Source organism: Mastomys coucha, unplaced genomic scaffold (assembly GCF_008632895.1).
Source record: "Mastomys coucha isolate ucsf_1 unplaced genomic scaffold, UCSF_Mcou_1 pScaffold15, whole genome shotgun sequence".
Lineage (NCBI taxonomy): Eukaryota > Metazoa > Chordata > Mammalia > Rodentia > Muridae > Mastomys > Mastomys coucha.
Window position 1 is genome coordinate 2,149,714 of NW_022196897.1, and position 23,384 is coordinate 2,173,097.

The 23,384-nt window shown below is 38.1% G+C and overlaps 1 protein-coding gene across 1 annotated transcript in view; it reads left to right on the forward strand.

Annotated features, from left to right (window-relative positions):
• Stam (signal transducing adaptor molecule) overlaps positions 1–23,384 on the forward strand; it is a 55,085-nt gene that overhangs the window by 18,755 nt on the left and 12,946 nt on the right. Inside the window, exons 3-9 of the mRNA XM_031369055.1 lie at positions 9,879–9,954; positions 10,039–10,134; positions 11,458–11,604; positions 15,833–15,923; positions 16,263–16,455; positions 18,644–18,738; positions 22,721–22,815. Coding sequence (XP_031224915.1) covers positions 9,879–9,954; positions 10,039–10,134; positions 11,458–11,604; positions 15,833–15,923; positions 16,263–16,455; positions 18,644–18,738; positions 22,721–22,815 — 793 coding nt within the window. The remainder of the gene's footprint in view (positions 1–9,878; positions 9,955–10,038; positions 10,135–11,457; positions 11,605–15,832; positions 15,924–16,262; positions 16,456–18,643; positions 18,739–22,720; positions 22,816–23,384) is intronic.

Here is a 23,384-nt window from a genome sequence, read left to right on the forward strand (position 1 = left end):
TTTCCAGACAGGGTTTCTCTGTGTAGCCCTGGCTGTCCTGGAACTCAGTCTGTAGACCAGGCTGGCCTTGAATCTGCCTGCCTGTGCCTACCAAGTGCTCGGATTAAAGGTGTGCGCCACCACTGCCTGGCATGAGACATCTTGTTAGAGCCCTTGTTAATAGTTTGAAAATCTAAATAATACTAGAGGTACTGTTCCAGTATTATTGAGATTTAAAAATTATGTGTGTGTTTCTCTCCCTGGCTCAGGTAAGACTGTTTAGGCAGCCAGAGTTGGTGGCTCCTATGAGTAATCCCAGAATTCAGAAGGCAGAGGCAGGAAGAATGATGTCATTCAAAGCCAGAGTATGTTACACAGAGAAAGTTCTGGGTCTGCCTGGGTTATACAATGATAAATGAATGAGTGAATTTGTGAATGTGTATGTGTGTGTGTGTATGTTTTGTGTTTATATGCATACATGTATTTCTGCTTTATTTCAGTACTGTAATATTCTAATTACAGAAATTGGTAAGCATAAGGGCCACTTCCCTAGCCCTAAGACATTTTTGCTTTTACAGGATACTTTTCCCATTAAAAACAATATATATGTTGTGTGTGTATATATATATACACACACATACACACATATATTACATATATGTGTATATACATATATATTACACATATATGTATATATATATATTAATCATTGAATTGTTATAAAGAAATTTATGTATGTTAAACCATTTTAGAGTTTAACATTTTTCTGTGAACCAGATACATGCCCAAAGGATTAACATTATAGGAATGGTTTATAGGATACCAGATCAAGTCTGTAATAGAAAATTATTAAGCTTCTTTTTCAGTGAAAGTTTTACTTGAGTGTGTGTGTGTTTGTGTTTGTGTCTTATGTGAAGTGTATACCTGCTCACATGCAGAAGCCAGAAGAGGACGTCACATGTCCTGTTCTATCATGGTTAGTGCCACAGTGTCTTGCATAACAGAGGCTCTTTTCCCTGCTGAGCTGCCTCTCTATCACATTAAGTTTCTTTTTTGGAAAATAATAAACTGGAATACAGAATGGCCTTCTACTCTTCATCTTCCTCAAGGGCTGGAGTTGTTAAGTATGTACCAGAATACCTGCCTATAAAGGAAAGCTGAAAACTCTTACTCCTGTCCCTGTGTCTTATACCCACCTCATGGAGGTAAAACGCAGTTTCCTCTACATTTTTTTCATTGTGTCTTTATACAGATATGAATGTCTGTTCTTCATATACTTTAAGCATATTGTACACAGTTCTGTAAGTGTACTCTGTGCTTAGTCCCTAATATAGCCAGTCACTCTTATAAATGTGTTTTTTTAAGATGTCTATTAGTATTGGAGTAATTAAAAACATTTTCTAACTTAATATCAATTTTAATTATAAACATAACATTTGACAAAGTTTATACACTAATGAATAGAAATTAATAATTTAAATAACTATCAATCTTGCAAAACTACTTTACTTCCCCCTATTTGCTTAGGTAGGTTATGTGATTTTTATAAAGATAAATCAAATTATTTGATTATATTAAACTTAAAACTTGATGTTTTGAAAAATACTTCAGAATTCTCGTTACTCACATGGTATTTTGGCTCCAGCTCCAGTGTATGAGTCAGTATTGAAGAATGCCAACTAGGTCATATGATGAGCTGAACAGCCTTTGTTTGTTCAGAAATCAAGAGAAGTTTCAGAGTAGTTTCTTTTGTGTGTTAGATTATTAGTTGCTCATTTAATACATGTGACAGTAGGTATTTGTCTTAATTAGTTTCTATTTCCTTAATGAAACACAATGACCAAAAATATCTTTGGGAGGAACATGTTCGTTTTCTTATACTTCCACATAACAGTTGACTGGGAACTGAGGCAGGTGCCATGGAGGAGTGCTGTTTACTGACTTGCTTTCTATGGCTTGCTCAGCCTGCTTTCTTATAGTATCAAGGGCCACCTGCCCAGGGGCGGCCCTTCCACATTGTCTAGTTAGGGTTCCTATTTTGGTGAAGAGACACCATAACCACAGCAACTCTTATAAAGGAAAACTAACTTCCTCCCTCCCTCCTTCCCTCCCCCCACCCCTCCCTCCTTCTTCCTTCCCTCCTTCCTTCCTTCCTTCCATTCATCCATCCATCCATGTATATGAGTGTATATCTGCATGTATACTTGCATGCCAGAAGAAGGCATCAGTTCCCATTACAGGTGGTTGTGAGCTACCATGTGGTTACTGGGAATTGAGCTCAGGATCTCTGGAGGAGCAGATGGGGATTAACACCTGAGCCATCTCCAACCCAAGGAAAACATTTAATTGGGGTTGATTTACAGTTTAGTCCATTATTGTCATGGAGGAAAACATGGCTGCATGCAGAATGACATGGTGAGGAGAAGGAGCTGAGAGTTCTACACAGGCAGCAGGAAGTAAAGTCAGAGCCCAGCCTCTAGTGACACACTCCCTCCAACAAAGCCACACCTAACAGCGCCACTCCCTGTGGGCCAAGCATTCAAACACATGAGTCTGTGGGGGCAATCCTAGTCAAACAAATCATCAACTAAGAAAGTGCACCACAGGCTTGGCCACAGACCAGTTTGGTGGACACACTTCTTCAAATGAGGTTCCCTCTTCGTAAATGACTTTAGCTTGTATCAAGTTGACATAAAACTGGCCAACACAGTACTGATCCATATTAATTGGAAGTTTTATAATTGATATGGACTAATTGCTCCTGTTTTGTTAATCAGTTTTCCTTTTGTCTTTGAAGAAGCTAGAAAACATGTCATTCTTTAGTTGGCTAATGATATATTTAGCTAGTAAGTCAATCTTAACATTTCAGAAAAATAGGATAATGATAGTCATTTTATCTGATATTTTGTCAAAAATAAAAATGTAACTTCTTGGAAGCTTTATTAATTTATTGAGTAAATGCCTAGGAATTCGAGTATGTTCTTATAATAGGGCTGTATTTAGCTTTGTAAGAAATCACCACACTATATTGTTTCATCTTTTACATTGAGGTCTTTGGTCTGGTTTGGTATTTATTAAGCACCACGAGGAGTTATTCCAACTTTTTTCTAGTCAGCATTAATAGTGCTGATAGTCAATTACCCGTTACCAAACACAGCAGTACCATATACTGAATAGTTCTATCTTACTTCCTTCTGATTTGAAATACCTTTCTATAGTACATCTATAGAATAGTTATACTATAGTATAGTATACATTTATAGTATAGATCTGGATTTGGATATTTTTTAATTTTCTCATTAGTCTCATTGATACTATGTTACATGTGTATTACTTATGGATTTAATTAATAAAGCTTTGTAATGTGTTTTAATATTTGGTAAGACTAGTCTTCCTCATTGCTTTCTTAAATTTTAAAATTGAATTAAAATATAATTATATCATTTTTACCATTCCCATTTCTTCCAACCTCTCTCATGTTCCTGCCTTTTTCCTTTCCAAACAGACCAAAGTCACAGTCTCTTTTTCTTTGATTATTTTTATACACACACACACACACACACACACACACACACACACCCTGCTTACTCTGTTTAGTGTTGTTTATATGCATATGATTTCAGGGCTGAGCACTTGTTATTGGATACCCAGTTAAGGAGCTCTTCCCTGGAAAAAGCTAATTCTGCCCCTCCTTCCCCTGGAATTCCTTAGTTGCCTGTAGTATTTTTGAACTAGGAGTTGTGTCATGTGAAGTTTCCTCCTTGCATGGTAGTATGTCTTTTGGCGCTTTTATTGTTTGGGTCTTGTTCAGGCAAACATATTGTTAAGATATAGGTATAAGCCTTTTCTAAGAGACACAGCCTCACAGCAAACTTCCTGGTCCTCTGATTTCTTTTTTAAGCAGTCTTTTCTCCTTCTTTTCCTCAGAGTTCTCTGAGCCTTGAGTTGATGAATTGTATCCATCAGTTGGGGCTAGGCAACCCACGACCAGTTCATCTCTGCTTTTTTACCAGTCATGGTTTTCTTTGATGCTCTCTTTGTTGCAAAGAGAAGCTTTGATGAGGAAGGAGAGCTATCCTTAGCTATATGCATAAGTGTTTGGAATGCAGTTAGGAATTATGCTGGTCTAGTAAAGTAGTGGTAGTGGGTTCTCTAAGATGAATCATCTAATTATCATATGTAGCAGCAATAAGCATAATTTTCCAATTGAGTGGGTCTTAAATCCAATTAGAGAGCTTTTGGTTTCTATTTATGAGTGCTACTATTGCACCTTTAGGATATCTTGCCATACTGGTTGTTGTGGTTCATAGACATCGCAGTTGGGTAGGACTATATTGATTGCTTTCCTCCTGTGGTAGTTCACATAGAACCTTCTAGTACTATGAAAGCTATTCCTCAAGGAGGTTTTTAGGCAAGATCCAGATGAATCTTCTAGGTACTGTGTCCAAAGTACATGTTATCTTCAGCAATAATAGGGACTTACCTTCAACCTCTGGAAGTTAACCAAGAGCAACTGTAGCATCCTCTATTGTTTTAGGAGTCTCTTAGACTCTCTGATCAACAACTCAAAAGGAGGTTTCTCATGCTGGGTGGTGAGGTTTTCTTAGGTGGGGGGAACATTGTTGCTCAAGTGGCATAACTTCATTTAAAATACACACACACACACACACACACACACACACACACACAAACTCAGACACACACTTTCTTTTTTTTTTATTATTATTTTTATTAGATATTTTCTTTATTTACATGTAAATTTCTCCCTTCCCAGTTTCCCCTCTAAAAAACAAAGAAACAAACGAAAACAACAAAAACAAGCCCCAGCTGCCTCCCCACTCCCCATGCCTGCCACCCCAACACACTCACTTTCATACTCAAGTAAATACAAAATATTTCCTTAAGGTACTTTCAATTTTATATCTCCTTCCTCCCTCTCTTGTATTGGTCCCCCTTCCCAATTAAAACTTCTCATGTCCCCCTTCATACCACTTGTATCCTATAAACCCTCTCTGTTTTTCCTACCTGTTTATCCTACCTCTTCTGTCCCTATATACATTGAGAATTGGTTTTAACTACTTTAAAGGCAAAACTTTCCCCCATTTTTTATTCATTAAAATTTTATACATGTATATAATGTATTCTGATTGCTCTCATTCTACATCCGTACACCCTACTTTGTCATTTTGTTTTGTTTGAGCATGGTTTGAATAAGATTGTCTCTATGGACATGAGATTGGAACTATCCATAGAGCTTGATGGTTCACCAGTGGCTGCACAACTGAAGACGTTGACTTTTCTAGAGTCTGACCAATAGCGTACGGTTAAGCAGTAAAGGGCACAGCCCCATGATTCTAGCCTTTATTCACAATGGAGTATTGAGAAGGCTTTTTCATGCAGTCCAATACAAGTATCTGTGTCTGCTATGAGTTCATGATTTTATTCGTGTCTAGAAGATGAGAAATGAATTGTTAAGGGCTGAGCCCTCCTCTCTTACCCTCAGCGTCTTGAGTCTCTGCATTCACTGCTGTTTACTAGAAAAATAGGCTTCTCCCTTTAGGGTTGAGAGTAACCTTTGTCTAAGGGTATAATTCAGATATTTAGAAGGCAGTTTAACATTTCTATTTAGCTTAAATTAACATCAATGGTAATTTCCCTCATCAGTTTTCTCTTCTGTGGAGTGGGCCTCAGATCCAGTCCAACCCACATAACAGTTGTGCTGCTCTTGCACACGTAGGCACACTTTGCCTGACAGCTTGGTGCTCCATATACTAACTCCATATACTACAGCTAGTGTATGGAGTTAACTGCTGAGTAAGATTGGTGGTCGTTTTTTTCTTTACCCAGTAGCTTGGCTAGTGCCCTCGTGCAGTGTGAAAGCTAGCAAGCAGGGAAGGTTTCCAGCCCAGCTTCATTTCTCTGAATCTTATAGCCAAGATGTCTAATGTCTTAAACAGTAAGTCCTGCTTTGGTGGGCAACCAGCTGGAAAGACAGGAGATTATATTGTCTGGAGCCTCTGGGTACTTACTGATCAACTGCTCTTATGAAGATTTCCCACACTAGCACTAGGAGTTTTGTTTAGTATCTTGCCATGCAAGGTATCCCCCTTCAAACCTTTATTTTTTACTTGGTGAGTTAGAAGATTGTAGTTTTATATGGCTTTTTTCATACCCATGTATGTTTTTATTTGTTCCTGTCCCCATTTTCTCTATCTTTTCCCTCGGTCTTTAACTCTTCTGTCTCAATTAATTCCCCTCTGAGCTTCCATTTTTACCCGTGTTTTACAATACTTCTGCCTAAGGTCCTTCCTGTACAACAACCCTGACCTCTTTAGTTTCATGGCTTCTACAAGTACTCTTAAGATAAACACCAAACCCATGAAATTGAAGCTAGGATTCTTTAGGAAAGACAGCATGTGCCATCTGCCCTTTTGTGCATGGATTACCTTACTCAGTACCCTTCTCTCCCAAATGCCAGTTTCATCCATATTCCTGGAAAATTTAAAATTTGCTTTTTCTTTACAGCTGGATAGAACTTATTGTGTGTATGTGCTGCATTTCCTATTCACTAATTGATGGGCATCTAGGCTGACTCCAGTGCCTTGCTTGACAAGAGGGTAGTGGTGAATGTGCATGTACAAGTGTCTCTCTAATAGGGCATAGATTTCTTTGGTTATATGCCTAGGAGTGGTATAGATGAGTCATGGTAATGTTATTTCTAGTTGAATGAGGACCCTCCAGGTTGTTTTTTGAAGTGGCTACACTATTTTATATTTTTACCAATAGTATAAAAGGATGCTCTTCACTGCACAAACATTTGTTTCCATTATTCTTGGTGACTGTTCTGACTGGGGTGGAATGGAATTTTAAGGTAGTTGAAATCTACATTTCCTTCATTGCTAAGAATATTTTAAAAATTATGAAGTGTTTAGTAGTCATATGTATTTCTTCTCTTGAGAATTCTTTATTTAATTCCATACCCCATTTTTAATTAGCTTGTTTTCTTAGTGTTTAGGTTTTTTTAAAATTTCTTATATATTCTGTTTATTAATCCTGTGTCAGATGTATAACTAGAAAATATTTTCTCCCATTCACTGGTAAGCTCCACCCCATGGCCTTTGCTTTACTGCCTCCATGGCCTCTCTTGGGTTAATTCCACTTACTGCATATGGCTTACCTTGACATTCATCCCACATTCTTGGCATCACTGGCTTCCTGTGATCTGCATTGCTGTCATTCAGGTCCCAGATGCACAGATTACAGTCTTCAGGAATCTTGACCCTTTCCCTGGCTTCCCAGGTATTCCTTTGAAACCTGGAGGGAAGCTTTCATGACCATATAATTCTCAGTTTTAGTTTCTTTGCAAAACCATAGCCAGTGTGAACAATGCCAAGGAATTTTGCCAGCTTGGGGAGTGATTGGATCCCCTTGGACCATAGGCATCAAGTGTCTATATGTAAGGTGAGGTTTCCTGGGCTGCTTTCTGTGAGCTGGATGCCCTAGAACTCTTTTCTTAAAATAGAGTCAAATGTAGGGTAAGGTGTGACTCCTTCAGAGTCCTTTAAGTATTTTTCTTACTGTACTGATGTAGAGTATGTGTCTAATTTTTTAAACGTTTCAATCTCTTCAGTAATCACAGTTTTCTGGCCTCAACTTTGCCCACAGTTTCTTTCTGAGCCAACTGCAAACTTTCCAGGTCTTTCTGTTGTGTTTTCCACTGTGACTCTATGTAAATTTGGCTAAAAGCATCAGTAATCCATGCTACAGCCTAAATGGTGGCCTGGCTTGAAATATCCTCAAGCAGATTAAGTCCTCCACACCTTTAAAGTTCAACCTTCCATAAAGCCTCAGGATAAGACTAAATGTAGCAAGTTCTTTGCCAGAATGTGACACAGATGGCCTCTGACTTCATACCCTATGGAGTCCTTAGTTCTTGTTTGAAGCATCTTGCCACAGCCAATACTATCTGTATTCTGGTAGCATTCTCAGCTCACATCTGTCCTTCCCATTGAGCTCTGCTTATAGCATTGCAGAACTCTCTTAACTTGTATCTTTAAGCTTTTTCAAGTTTCTTCCACAGATCTGTAATGAGTTCTAAATCATATCAGGAAAACCCATTGCAACAACCCACTTCTAATTTCGTAGGTTCCTAATTTCATAGGTTTCAGTTTGTCAGGATAGGGGCAGAGCGAAGCAGCCTACATTGTAGCAGATTGAAAAATCTGGTTTATTAAAATTAATTAACTTTTTGTAATTTGTGTGTGTTTGGTACGTGTGTTCACATGTATATGACGTATATGTGTGGGCGTGCATGTGGAGACCAGAAGTTGGTGTCAGGTATCTTCTCTAGTCACTTTCTGCCATGTTTTCAAGACAGGTCCTCACTGAACCCAGAATTCTGCACATTTGCTAGTCTGGCTGGTCATTGAGCTCAGGGCTTCATGCACATGTGGCAGGTGCACTGTGGACTAGATCATCTCCCAAATTCTGGAATTCTTTCTTGATGTAGTACCTTCTATTCCATCCTATGATTTCTAGATTTCATAGGCTTCCTGGTTTTTTTCCTGATTTCTGCTTGAATCAGTGGCACACTCTATTTTCAGAATCACCTTCCTTGTTTTGTGATCTAGAAACTGTGTTTAAGTATAAGTGTGCACTAAAGTGTGGAAAGCATCTAGAGGCAGAAAGTTGAAACAGATTTGTGGCTTATCTGACTTGTTTCTTTTTTGTGAATTATTACTCATTACTGCCTAGCCTGATGTCCCCAAACACCTCAATATATATTAACTAATTAATTTGCAGTGATGGGGTTGGAACTCAGGCCATCCTAGGAACTCTGTTGTTGACCTATGTGCACATCTGCTTATCTTTCATTTACAGTGGTTTTAAAATAATGGATTGAGAGAAAAAATGAAGCAGAGAAATAAAGAATAGAAAGTAAGTACAGATGTAGACTGGGGATGAATCTCAGTGATAGACTGCTTCTCTCTATCATAAAAGTCCTATGATCAGTCCCTAGCACCTCAGAAACAGGAAAAAAGGCCAGCTGTTTCCTTCATTGCTTTGTATAACCAGAACTGCTGCCCATAATAAAAATTCCAAGAATTAAATGTTGGTCTGGATGCCTGATGGTTTCTGACTCTGTTATCTGGTAGTTAACCTAAAATTCTCTTTGGGTAGGTTACCGAGTTTGTGACAGAGTCATTTTCAGCAGCTTGGAGAAGAAAATTGGCCATTTAGCCCTAGTACAAAAAGCTGCAGTATGTGTTTTTATGTCATGGCTCCTGAGGTTCCTTTCCATGACACAGTGCTTCCTTCCTGTGGGTGGGTTACCTCATCCTGGTCTGCACCTGTTCCTCATCAGGAAGACCGTGGCCACTCCTGCACTACTGTAAATAGGACTCAGGCTCTCCTACGCCATGGTTATTCTACTTGCCTGATTGTATTACTTCACCAATTCCTGTTGCATCTCCTTGGACCTGTCTGCTTATGATCATCACCTTTCCCTTGCTCACAGTTATGTGCAGCAAGTCAAGCTGGCTCTGCGTGGGCCAGGACCGGAGGAAGCTCCCTTCACTACCAAAACATTTCTCAATACTTATTTCATATGTATCTTCTAATTTTGTAATTGTTTATAGTAGGAATATAAATCTTGCTGCATTTATTTTGTCAGGCTTGAAATCTTAACCTTCCTTCCATTTTACCCACAGTTTTTAATGCAGAATTATCTTGAAATGCCTCATCTATGTCTACTAAGCAAGAAAACCTTTGGAAAGCTTCAAGGAGCTAGCATAGTTCTGCAGATGTTCTTGATAATCAAACTCTTGTATAATATCTTCTCTTTTATGTGCTAACTGGAGGGAGCTAGATGTATTATTGTTAAACTTCTCATTTTTTAGACCTAAAGATTGTCTTCGTTCTATTATGAGAAGAGTGAACCATAAAGACCCCCACGTTGCTATGCAAGCTCTAACTGTAAGTAGCCTTGTTTTAAGTAACCAGCACTACTTAGTTATCTTTCAGCATTAAACCCTTTTAATTCCTACTCTATCCTTACAGCTTCTAGGAGCATGTGTATCAAACTGTGGCAAAATTTTTCACTTAGAAGTATGTTCAAGAGACTTTGCTAGTGAAGTAAGCAACGTATTAAATAAGGTAAGGAACATTACGTCCAGAAATCAGGAAGTCTTCTTTGTGTTTTTTATTGTTAAGTTCTTCCCATTTTAAATTCCAATGAACATGTGTGTGTGTGTGTGTGTGTGTGTGTGTGTGTGTGTGTGTGTGTTCCTGGGTTGTAAGAACTATGTTTCCTTAAAGACTACAGATCCGCATGAACTTTTATATTGGTTCTTCTTCTGCAAGCTACATTGTAGTAGGGTTAGGATTTTTCTATATTTTCATTTGATGAAAAGATACATTCCTGGTTACTCCAAGATCTTTTATAGTATTTGTGGCTATTGTGAAGGGAGTTGTTATCCTATTTTCTCTCTCAGCCTGTTTATCATTTGTATAAAGGAAGGATTTATTTGAGTTAATTTTATATCCAGCCACTTTTCAAGTTGTTTATCAGTTGTAGAGGTTCTCTGGTAGATTTTTGGGCTCGCCTATGTATACTATTATATCATTTACAAATGTTGATACCGTGACTTCTCTGCCAATTTGTATCCCCTTGATCTCCTTTTGTTGTCTTAATTGCTCTAGCTAGTACTATATTGAATAGATACTGGGAGAATGGGCAGCCTTGCCTAGTCCCTGAATTTAGTGGGATTGCTTCAGGTAGCTCTCCATTATTTAGTGAAATACCAGCGTACTTCTAGGCCTTTTGTGTGTGTGTGTGTGTGTGTGTGTGTGTGTGTGTGTGTGTGTGTGTGGTACCATTTTTGTACCCATGAAGGCATCTCCCTAATGTAGAATCCTTCAGAGGAAACTGCTAGAATTTAAGATCCTATTAAATCTACATCTTCTGTAACTAGGGATACTACATGACTGTATGACTGTTATGTTGGGCCAGACCTTTAGATGGAGCTGCCCCTAATATTGTGGCAGAGAAGTTCTTCCTGGGAATCGCCCCCAAGCCAAGACTGGGCTGCTTGTGACTAAACTAAGAAGCATTCAGTTTCAGGGATGTCAGCTCGTGTTAGCACTTACTAGTGGTTTATATTCACCTTGCAGTTTTTAAAAAATATAGATAGTGCTGGAATGCAAATAGCAATGAAAATATGTAATTTTTTTTGTTGTGCTGATGTGTATAATTACACTGAAAAAGCCTATCGTTCTGATCTCTAAAATAAGTAAGTTATACATTTAATGTACTGGCTAAGTGAGATATAGGTAAAAATATTTTTCTTTTTTTATGATAAGAAAGTTAATGTTAATGTATCGATGTTTTATTTTCACATGTATAGTTTATTGCAATCAAAAGTTAACTGTACCAGAAAACTGGTGCTTTATCATTATTTTTTCTTTCTTGTTCCTTAGGGTCATCCTAAAGTATGTGAAAAATTAAAGGCTCTTATGGTTGAATGGACAGATGAGTTTAAGAATGATCCACAGCTTAGTCTGATATCAGCAATGATCAAGAACCTTAAGGAACAAGGAGTAACATTCCCAGCTATTGGCTCTCAGGTATTTTGTGAAGTTATGGATGTTACAGTTTAAGTTTTCTTCTAAAGTGGCTATGTCTGTTTAAATTTTTCCTTTTTTTAATTTATAGTTAGCTTTTAGTGCTATAGCATGGTTTGTGTATAACATTTTATTTAGAGACCTCCTCCTCCCCACCAAACCAAGCTGTAGTAGAATACTAATGTGCCTTTCCCACCACCACCCCTTCAGAAAGCAATTGCTTTAATGTTTTATAGTTTAAATTCTTTATTCAGTTTGACTATAACAAAATTGCATTGGCTCAAGTAACAATGGACAGCCTTGTTTAAATGCTTTTTAATGCTATTATTTTATCTACAAAGAATGATAGCTTAAAATTAGTGTGTCTTTTTATTGTAATTTTAGTGTGTAATTTATGAATACCTTTATTTAAATGAGGAAATATGAGTGTCCAGTGGAAAAAGAAGCAAATGAAATGCCCCGTGTGTCTGTTAAGAGGAGCCTGTACCTTCCGCTCCCTGTGACAGACTGACGGCTGCAGCGTTAGCTTTTCTCCTCTGTACACCTCTGTGTCTGTTTTGCAGTGGATTTCTGATTTGTATCGTATAGGGCATCTTTTACAGTCTTTTCTATTCTGGGTAACTATCCTCAGGGGTATTTAACCAATGTGGGCTGACCAAAGGCCATAGTACTTTAGTATGTTCTCATTTCCTGCTGAGTGGATTGGACGAGTTCTAATGTGAGACTGTGAAAGAACCAACCCTTCTGTGAAGAGCATACCTTCTGACTGTTGACCACTTTAAGCAGTTAGATTAAGTTGTATACATTTGTCTAGATTTTCTTCCCAAGCCAATCTAAGTGTTCTCAAATGTAAAGACCTAGAAAGATATCTAAGAGAAAAAAAAGCCAGTGAAGCCGGGTGGTGGTGGCGCACGCCTTTAATCCCAGCACTTGGGAGGCAGAGGCAGGCGGATTTCTGAGTTTGAGGCCAGCCTGGTCCACAGAGTGAGTTCCAGGACAGCCAGGGCTACACAGAGAAACCCTGTCTCGAAAAACAAAACAAAACAAAACAAAAAAAGCCAGTGAATTATTAGCTTTTTGCTTTCAAAAAGTTCATTTTTAAACTATGGTGATACACCTTTATGCATTGATAATTAATACCTAGATTTTATTAGTAATTTTGAAAATTTAAAACTAATGATTGGTGTTATGCAGAACAATCCAAAATACTATAAATTGGTACCAGAAACCGTGTCCATCAAAGAGTACATGCACTGGAGGGAAATGCAGGGCAGTCTTAGAATTGCTTTTTCTATGCCTGTTCTAGAATTTGTTACTCAGAATGTGATTCACTGACCATTCTCATCAGGATCACTGGAAGGATTATCAGGACTGTAGCCTCTGAGGTGCCACTCCACCTGTGGACTCATTGCCTCCATTAACAAGACCCCCGGATGCTTTCCGTTGTGCACAGAAGTTGAGAAGCACTGCTCTAGAGCACAGCCTAGTGCAAGTGTAGGCAATTCTCACACTGCAGCAGAGAAGGGAATGCTAGTGATGTGCTTGACACGGAACCTTTGTCGTTAGTCTAGAATCTTAAATAGTTATGGAAGCAACTTCAGAGGTTCTCCAATGCAACCCCTCCGTTTTCCATGTCAGGGAACTGATTCTGAGAGTCACTGAAGGAGGGACACCACAGACTGGATAAATCAGCCCAGTGTTTTTACACCCCCTGCTCCTGCCTGCTTTCTGAGAGCATCCACTGGATGGATGTACTTTTGTTTAGATCAGACTTCGTGGGGCAGGAAGTGTAATGGACAGTGGTAAAACATATATTGTTGGTTAGTATAGAAATTATGTTATTCTGTTGCTCAAGTTATTTCAAATGTAGAAAACCTAGACTGAAAGTTTTCCTATAGATACATGCAAGAACCATTGTTATTTTAATTATTATTCTTTCAGCTAATTGCATAGAAAGTAGAATATGAAAGAGTTGTGACTGTTTTATTATTTCTGGAAAGCTTGTCATTAGAAGCTGTAAAGATGTGTTTAATGAAAAACAAATAATATAGGTCCAGCTGCAGATCTCCTTAGCTTAGCCGCTGAGGTCCTTGCTACAGTCTCACCAGACGAGATGTTTATTAGAGCACACTTAGCAACAGCTTCTGAAGATAGAAAGATTTGGAATTTTCTAAATATGTATTTTTATTCAAAGACAGAAGATTATGTAAACCTGTTGTGGAAATCATACTTCCCACTGACTCCTGCTGCAGTTGTGTTAGCACTGCTAACCTAGTGAATGATGAATGTCTTGGTTAGCTAATGGCTCTCATGATAGGAAATGAAGAGCACAGAGCTGAGGACACCGTGCTTATGTGACTTCTTTCTGAACTTGCCTCTCAGCTGGTAGAGACTTTCTCCAAAGAATGTTAAGTATCAACAAGTAATGAAAAAAATCATATAAATTTTAAAGGCTGTTTCTGACCAAGTTTATTTATAACTTGCAGACTACTATAGTAGTCATATCAGAATTTAAGATAACTAGGAATGGGTCAAAATTAAAAGATTTTAAAATTGTGTTTAAATGAACATATGGAACTAAAGAAAAAATTCCTGGGCATCCAATAATGAATACTACAGTAAGTGTCAAGTCACAACTGGATTTTGTTGACAGTTGACTGTTTGCCATGTATTATACTCAACATACATTTTATTCACTGCTTATAGTAGACACATTCCCTTAAGGAACATATAGTCTGGTGGGAAAGACAGAAACTCAGTTACAGTAGCAGCTGAAATGTATGGTCTTTGTCAGCCATTGTTCTGAGTAGTATATATGTGATTCTTATAATTTCACGTTTCATTTCCTTTTTGTTTGTTTGTTTGTTTGTTTGAGATAGTTTTTTTCCCCCCTCTGTGTAGCCCCAGTGCTTACTCTGTTAATTTCACTTTTTAAATTGCTATTTCATTTACTCTATGCCTCAACGTGCCTTGCATTGTAGTTGTCATATGAACTACTTCTATATACATTATGGACGTAAATGATATACTTCTGGTTAGGATTAAGAACGATCTGCCTCATCTGGTTTTAGAAGCTGCACATGCTAACCCAGGTCTTTAACTATGTTAAGATTTAAAAAGCAGGTGCTCTTATGTATCCTGGCTTTATTGGGAAGTTGAAGCATGAAGAGTGTCACATGGCTAGGGACACCTGGTAGCCTATGGCTAGTATGTGAGATGTGGAATTTGAATCCGTGTTTTCTTAATCCTTAGCTTGTAATTTTAGTTACCTGTCTTATACTAACTTGTTCCAGACCTTCGTTTATGTATCAGAGGTTAACAGGGTGCTGAAGGACTTAGAAATATTTCATGAAGAGAGTGATTTGTCAGCTATTTACTGACTGGCTGTTCGGACTCAGCAGGGACAACCACAAAGTGAGGGGGCATAGTGAACCACGAGGAGCACTATAACTAGAACGAGTACGGGCCGCTGGTATATTAGGTGTATTAGTTGTCATGTGTAGTCTGCTCAGCAACTACTGTCAGCTTTGGGCTAGAGATTCAAAAGGAGATTGGCAAAATAGGCTGCATTCTGATCTGCACTGACAGCATGCAAATTCCGAGAGGCCATGAAGGCATGAGCTTTAGAAGCTTCTAATTCCAGACATGGGAATTAGCCCACATTTTTATCTGCACGTTGTTTTGTTTACAGTATAGTTAATGGTGAGCATTAGCACACTGCCAAAGGTGCTTGTAATTTAGTTATAAAATGGGATTTTAATACTATTTTGTTATTTATAAATATTAGCACATATATTACTTTCTGCCTTTTGAATTGAAAGGAAACAGTAAAATACAACTATTTAAATTTGTATTAAAAATTTCCAAAGCTGTTTTTAAACTAATTCTCTGATTTCCTCTCACAACTCCTCTTTTGGATCTGGAATTTTTCTAAAATTATAAAATACTATTTTTGGTTCTTTTGTTTTTTTTTTTTCTGCCATCCATGTTGTTTTTAGTTTATTGCCTTTGTTTTAATCTGGAGAAGTGCAGGTGATCTATCACCTGTCCAGTGGCTTTTTATTTTTCATTTCTGATGCTCCTTCTTTCAGGTGGAAAGCCTTCCAGGTTGGGTGTCTTTTCTTCTTGAGAAATCTGTAGCAGAGGAATGAGGGTTCTTGTGAGATTTTAGATTAGATATACACATAAGACATTTTGAGATTGACCCTTATACTCTTTCTGTGTGTTTTAGGCTGCAGAACAAGCGAAAGCAAGCCCGGCTCTTGTAGCCAAGGACCCTGGTACTGTGGCTACTAAAAAGGAAGAAGAAGATTTGGCAAAAGGTGAGTTTGGGAATCCTGGAAGGGGAGGAGGAGCACAGGCCTCTGACGGAAATGTCTTCAGAGAAAGCAGAGCTGCTTTATTTTTTTAAATGGAGTCTTTCTATTACCTAGAATAACTTTTCTATTACCTAGAATAACTTTAATTGTACTTTTTCAGTTAAAATGCCATACATTTTTTAAAAGTTCATTTTTTTCAGTAATGAGTGAATATACAACTGCTAATGGTTTGTTACTGTATGAGGGTATGCCCTTGTCTCCTGTTATACTATTGGAAAATAATGCTTTCAGTGTATTACTGGCCGTATTAACATTTGCGGTCTTTAAAATGTCACTTTGCAGCTATTGAGTTGTCCCTGAAGGAGCAGAGGCAGCAGTCAGCCCCCCTCTCCACGTTGTATCCCAGCACATCTGCTCTCCTCAGCAACCACCAGCACGAAGGCAGGAAAGTCCGCGCAGTGTATGACTTTGAAGCGGCTGAGGATAATGAGCTTACCTTTAAAGCTGGAGAAATCGTTACAGTCCTTGACGACAGGTAAGAGCTCCTTACACTTTGAACACTCGTGTAAAACTATATTCCCTAATACCCTTGCTTTAGGATCTTACTGAATGTGACTACCAAACACAATCAGAGTACTCACTGGATGGTTTAGATGCTGGCCGACTTGCTGCCTCAGACTATACAGACTCATTTTGTAGTGTAAGTCCCCTAACGTATGTTACTTAAGTCATTTTTATTTGTTTTACAAACCTGTTTTGCTCTGTTTTGCTCCATCCAATAATTTAAATTGTTAAGTTTTTTAAAAGGTTAAAGTTTTAGAAGACACGATGGATTTATTTTAAGAAGTTCATGATTTGTTGGTAGTATCCATACAGAACCATATATCCATATAAAACATAATAATTTTATGCTTATGGTATCATGGGAGAACTATACAACATCAGTTTTTTGTTTGTTTGTTTTTGTTTTGTTTTTTTGAGACAGGGTTTCTCTGTATAGCCCTAGCTGTCCTGGAACTCACTCTGTAGACCAGGTTGGCCTCAAACTCAGAAATCCACCTGCCTCTGCCTCCCAAGTGCTGGGATTAAAGGCGTGCACCACCATTGCCTGGCTAACATTTAGTTATTATTATATGTAAGTACACTGTTGCTGTCTTCAGACGCACCAGAAGAGGGCATCAGATCTCATTACGGATGGTTGTGAGCCACCATGTAGTTGCTGGGATTTGAACTTAGGACCTTTGGAAGAGCAGTCAGTGCTCTTAACCGATGAGCCATCTCACCAGCCCCCACAACATCAGTTTTTTAATGATTTTTTTTTTTGTGTGAAGTGAATCATAAAGTATTAGAATTTTTAACTGCTTTTTAAAAATGAATTTGGATTGATAAAGGTTATTTTTATAAACTTTTTTTATTTTATTGCTGTTGTCTTTTTAAACAACACAGATTTACATCTCCAAGTTCTGAGACTGAAAAGTCCAACCTCTGGCAGACTTGGCATATGATGAGGGCCCTTTCTGGTTCAGACACAGCTGTGTGCTCATCATGCTGTCTGCATGTAGCAGTGGGAGCAAAGAATAGATCAGGAGTCTCTTTTATAAGGTCACCAATTCCATTCAAGAAAGTTTGCCTTCATGGGTTAGTTAATCACCTTCCAAACGCCTCCCTTCTGACACTGACAAGATTTCCACTGCATGTGGATATAGACATTCAGACAGTTAATATTTTCATGAAGAAGCCAAACCGATGTTAAACTTGAGCTGTTAGGTAGCATTGCAACTTGGTCATTCATTCTTTGGAAAAATGTTTATTAAACACTTGCTGGCTTTTTCTACAGTAGGCACTGGAGGCAGTTTTCTTTTATGTTTTGTACTATGGATAGCATCAAAGATCGCTTATATAGATGCTCAAGTCTAACACTTTAAGCCTAAGGGCCTCTTTTGGGGGAAAAGAGTTCATAGTTTTGCTTTTGTTTGTTTGTTTTGTTTTTTTTTGTGGTTTTGAAATTGAGAATAATGCAGGCTTTGTTTACTTTTGAAAGATAAATGTGTCTGATCTGCACTATTTAAAACATTCTGAGGGAAATAAACAATATTAAACATTTCTCATTTAAAATAAATAATACCCTGTTTGACTTACTCTGTTAACCAGTGTCAAAGCTGGAAATGAGACAAGTGTCTAATGCCCATGGCATTAAAGGCTAAAATAGAGTATTTGATTCTGAGAAAATGAAAACCCAGCAGAGGGAAACTGCTTATAGCCAGGAGCGTCATGTGAAGCTGGCAGAGATTGGCATGTGAAGGTTTACATACAAACATTACATGTGTAATTTGACAAACTGACACATTTTTCAGGTCCTTACTTATGAGAACATTCGAGACTCTGGTATATTGTCAGGAATCCATGCAAGACCATAATAGTACCAAGAAAGCATGGCAAATTCTAATCAGTACGCTGTTCATAGCTTTTCATTGGCTTTTCAGAGGATTTACTGACCTTCTGAGGGAAAGAACTGTGGCTTTAAAAGCTGTTGGTGGGGCTCGTTTCCTGTTTGTGTTAGAACCTCACACTAATTGATGGCGCCGCAGGAGCTCCCCACTTCCTGCTTGTGAGGACAGCCTGCTCTCTCCTTTATTGGGCTGGGGTGATAATGCAGGGTAAACACTGGGAATACAGAAATAAGTCCTTCTTAACGATGAAACATTCTTTTTCTTCTGTCCTAGTGATCCCAACTGGTGGAAAGGTGAAACCCATCAAGGCATGGGGCTTTTTCCTTCTAATTTTGTAACTGCAGATCTTACTGCTGAACCAGAAATGAGTAAGTATTTTTGATATCTTAGTCTGTTGGTTGATGATAGATAATTCATAATCTTGATGAATGTTGAGTAAGCTCAACTTTATAGGCAAATGACTTAAGAGTTTTGCCTCTAGGTATTTTTAACAATGAAATTCCAAGGTGCACATTACGGTGCATGCTTGTAATCCCAACACTCCTGCAGTTCCAGGGTGTGAAGGAGTGGTGCTACACAGCCAAGTGAGGGCCACTCAGAGCTACTTCATCACACCTTGTTTCTAAAAATCAAATCAAATAAAAATCCTTACTCGAAATAATCTAAGAATTAAGATCCTATGTGTGCCAGACTTTGCTATCTATCCTTCTGAATAGGGGCCAGAAAAGGCACAAATACATGAAGGTGTATTATGGAGTTTATGCATGCTGTGAATTCTTTTCTTATCACCCGATAAAGTGTGGCAAATGCAGTGCAACCTTATAGATTCTGTTTTCTAAGTGTGAGGCCATCTTCTGGTGTCTAGTCTTAGATTTTTTAGTACAGCCTGTAAGCCACATAATGGCCATACTCTGTCATATTTGCAGACGCTAGGTAAAATATTACATAATCAATCGCATACTTTTGTGTTTGATTTCAAATCCTTGCTAAATTGAAAACAAAACAAGTGTGATCGTAGAGAAAGACGATAATACTGGCAGCTGTAATGTAAGTAGGAGATAGCATTGCCAGGGCCCTTTAACAATGCCGTGTCCTGTCTATAGAGTCTGTAGATAGCTGTACTGTGATAAATCTTCATGTTAAGAGTCATCAGAGAAGCTGGGCGGTGATGGCGCACTTGGGAGGCAGAGGCAGGTGGATTTCTGAGTTTGAGACCAGCCTGGTCTACAGAGTGAGTTCCAGGACAGCCAGGGCTATACAGAGAAACCCTGTCTCGGGGGGAAAAAAAATCATCAGAGAAATAGAAAAGTCAAAATACCATGTTTCTTAAGAAAGCAGAAAAATATGTTAAGTATGGAAAGACTTCTGTTAGTGACTAAAAGGTTCAGGATCTTAAAAGAACTTTCATATATAAACTGCTAAGCTATGCTTATCTGCCAGGATATCTCACTTTTTCTTTCAGTAATAATAGGTAGAAGGATTCAAAATTAGTTAAATGCCACAAGGTCTGTAGTTCCTCTTTAGTTGTCAATTTTTTTTTAAAGATTTATTTTATTTTATGTGTATGAGTACACTATGTGTATGGTGGCTGTGAGCCATCATGTGGCCGCTGGGAATTGAACTCAGGAACCTCTGCTTGCTCTAGCCCTGTTCCCTTCCAGCGTAATATACTGTAGCTGTCTTCAGATGCTGTGAGCCGCCATGTGGTTGCTGGGATCTGAACTCAGGACCTTCGGAAGAACAGTCAGCACTCTTACCCGCTGAGCCATCTTGCCAGCCAGTTGGCAAAAAATTTAAGGAAGAGTCTTTGTCTTAGTTGTTTTGCTCCTGGTACTGAATCTTAGTCACAATATATACTATATATATATTCCTAGGATACATGGCATGGACATGCATGTTAACAATGCAGAAAAGCCTTTACTAGCAAGTCTGAAATTGCAGACCTTTAAAATGGTCTTTTCTCATAGCTACTGAGTTGTCTTACATCAGCTTTGTAGAGGTAGATCTTGATACTCATCTTTTTAATTCAATTCTCCATTGGTAGAACTAAACAGTCATTGAAAGTAAAAATTGCATAAACTTGGACTGGAGAGATGCACTGGTGGTTAAGAACATATGCTGTTCTTCCAGAAGACCCAAGTTTGTTTCCCAGTGCCCACATCGAATGGTTTACATCTACTTGTAACTCCAGAGGATCTAATGCCTCTGCCCTTCTAGAGTACCTGCATTTACATGAATGGCCTTGCAGAATGTGTCATGGTTTTTAATAAACTGGTCTGCTGGAGGGCTTTTTTTTTTTTTTTTTTTTTTTTTTTTTTTTTTTTGTATTTTGAACTCTTTTCAGTGTCAGCTGTTGTCAAGCTTAGAATTTCTTCGGACTTCTTTTCAAGATGAGAGCCAGGATCATGTCTGATATGTGGCCATTTAGTCTTTGTCTTTCATCTGACAATGCTGCTTTACTATGAGTCGTGTGATTTTTCTATGTTTCACTCTAGATAGTGTAAGAGAAACAGGAAGATCAGAACTTACATAATTCAATCCTCATCCTCAGCTTTGGAGAATGTGCTAGCAGAATGTGTATAGCATCATTCTTTTACAGGAAACAGAAGCTAGTCTCACTTGACCTGTCACATGCACACATATGCCTCACTTGTGTGATTTTAGAGACAGATACTGTGAAAATATGCCACTATATATGTGTGAATAGCATATCATACACATTTAGTATTAGTTCCTATGAGACAGAGGGCTGCAAACTTGTGTCTTATTAGTTCTGTGAAGTCTGCCACGTGTTTTCTTTTGGGTAACAGCAATGAATGCAGATCTATCCCAGTTTTATACTTGTTAATAGTGCAGGATGGCAGAGTGTCTGATGTAGATGTCTGCTTTTCTCTCCTGTGGGAAAATGAATCAGCCAAACCTGTTTTTTTTTTTTTTTTTGGTATGTAGAATTTTATTTTATGATGACTTGAATATAATCAATGTGTTCCTTACCCCTTTGCAGTTAAAGAGACAATAGCCACAAGCCAGACTCCAGTAGTAGGGTTAAAGGACAAGAGCAGTTGGCATTCAGATGCAGCCATTCTAATTATTAGCTTTCTTTTGTGCAAGAGATTTTAATCTTTTTAAACTACTTCCTTAAATAGGCATACTTTTTAGGATTGTTTTGGAAATTCACCAGAGCAAATTTACTATTTCATTGAGAACATTGAGGTGTGTAATGAATAGTATTTCTGCCCATGGTTCCTCCTACTGTGACATCTTCATTTTCGTCTTTATTCCTACTATTTTTATGTATAATTGATAGAAGGACCAAAAATCCAAAAAGGCTGATCCTTCTTGAGAACTTGCCTGTGTTTTCTGTTACTTGGAGGTCCCCATTTGAACCACAGCCTTACATTTTTAGTTACATTAAGTGGTCTTCAGAGATAGGTAAGCAGGAGAAGTAAATATATGCATATGGCCAGTTCGCTGAATCTTACTGTCACGTTTCACTTGTAAGTACAAGGAACCTAGAAAGTCAGGCAGATTTCTGCTAAGGTCACATACACGATTTTTCCATGAGCCTTGATGCTGCTGTCTGGGTAGAAAACCCAGTGCCTTGCCAGAGGACATGATAATTTTCCAGTTCATTATATTAGAGTGACATGGTATTTCTATCAAAGACAATTTTTCTTTTGAATTTTCTGGTCATTTAGAAACAGTTGCTTTGCTGGCGAGATGGCTCAGCGGGTAAGAACACTGACTGCTCTTCTGAAGGTCCTGAGTTCAAATCCCAGCAACCACATGGTAGCTCACAACTACCCATAATGAGATCTGACGCCCTCTTCTGGTGCGTCTGAAGACAGCCACAGTGTACTTATGTATAATAATAAATAAATCTTTGGCCGGGCGGTGGTGGTGCACGCCTTTAATCCCAGCACTTGGGAGGCAGAGGCAGGCGGATTTCTGAGTTCGAGGCCAGCCTGGTCTACAGAGTGAGTTCCAGGACAGCCAGGACTACACAGAGAAACCCTGTCTCGAAAAACAAAACAAACAAAAACAAAAAAAGAGAAACAATTGCATTAAATTATAGAACTTACATATGTTAGTATTAAGCTTTTAATTCTGAAGTAGGTAATTTTTAATTTCAGAAACATAACTTAGTTTTAGTAAGATCTCTTATAGAAAACAGTTTTGCAAGAGAGAATTAGAAAATCTAGACAGCTTTTCAAGTAATGTTCTCTGTTGTCTAAACTGTCTGCAGCTCAGTTATTCCTTATATAGAGTCTCTAAAGTTCATATTCTCTATTAAGGACTTAAACTTTTAGATCTATTTTGAGGAAAATATACTTTTTATATTGTTTTCAGTTAAAACAGAGAAGAAGATGGTACAATTCAGTGATGATGTTCAGATAGAGACAATAGAACCAGAACCAGAACCAGAACCAGCCTTTATTGATGAGGTGAGTGACTTCCTTGTTAAGAGTAATGGGCACTTCCTATGGAAAGACGGATTACTTGTTTTCTTGTTCCGAGAATGTTAGCAATTTAGACAAAGCATATATCTTTGTTACAGCTTCTTTTCTACCTTACTAAAAATCTTAATTTGTATTCTGCTAAGGGTTGAGGATAAAGCTCAGTAGTTGGACATTCATGAAGCAGTGTGAGACTCTGATCTCCAGTGGTATAGACAGAGGAAGAAGAGATAGTAAGATAAGAATGAATGTGAATTCCTGTCTAGTATTTTATAGATCGGATTTATATTGCTGTTCTTAGTCATTAGGGACCTAGGCAGTTTCTAATTTTAATTGCTATCACAAGGAATATTATAGTGAGGGTTTTTTTGTTTGTTTTCTTTTTAACATTTAGTTTAATGTTCTTAGTTTAGATACCCAGGAATGGAACTTCCAAATTGAAGGCTATGTGTGTTTTTCATGTTAATTACTACTGTGAAATTGTTGAACAGATGGGAGATTTTATGGTTTTGTTTGTGCTCTGTGAAAATGCCTGTTTTTCCATGTACTCGACAGCT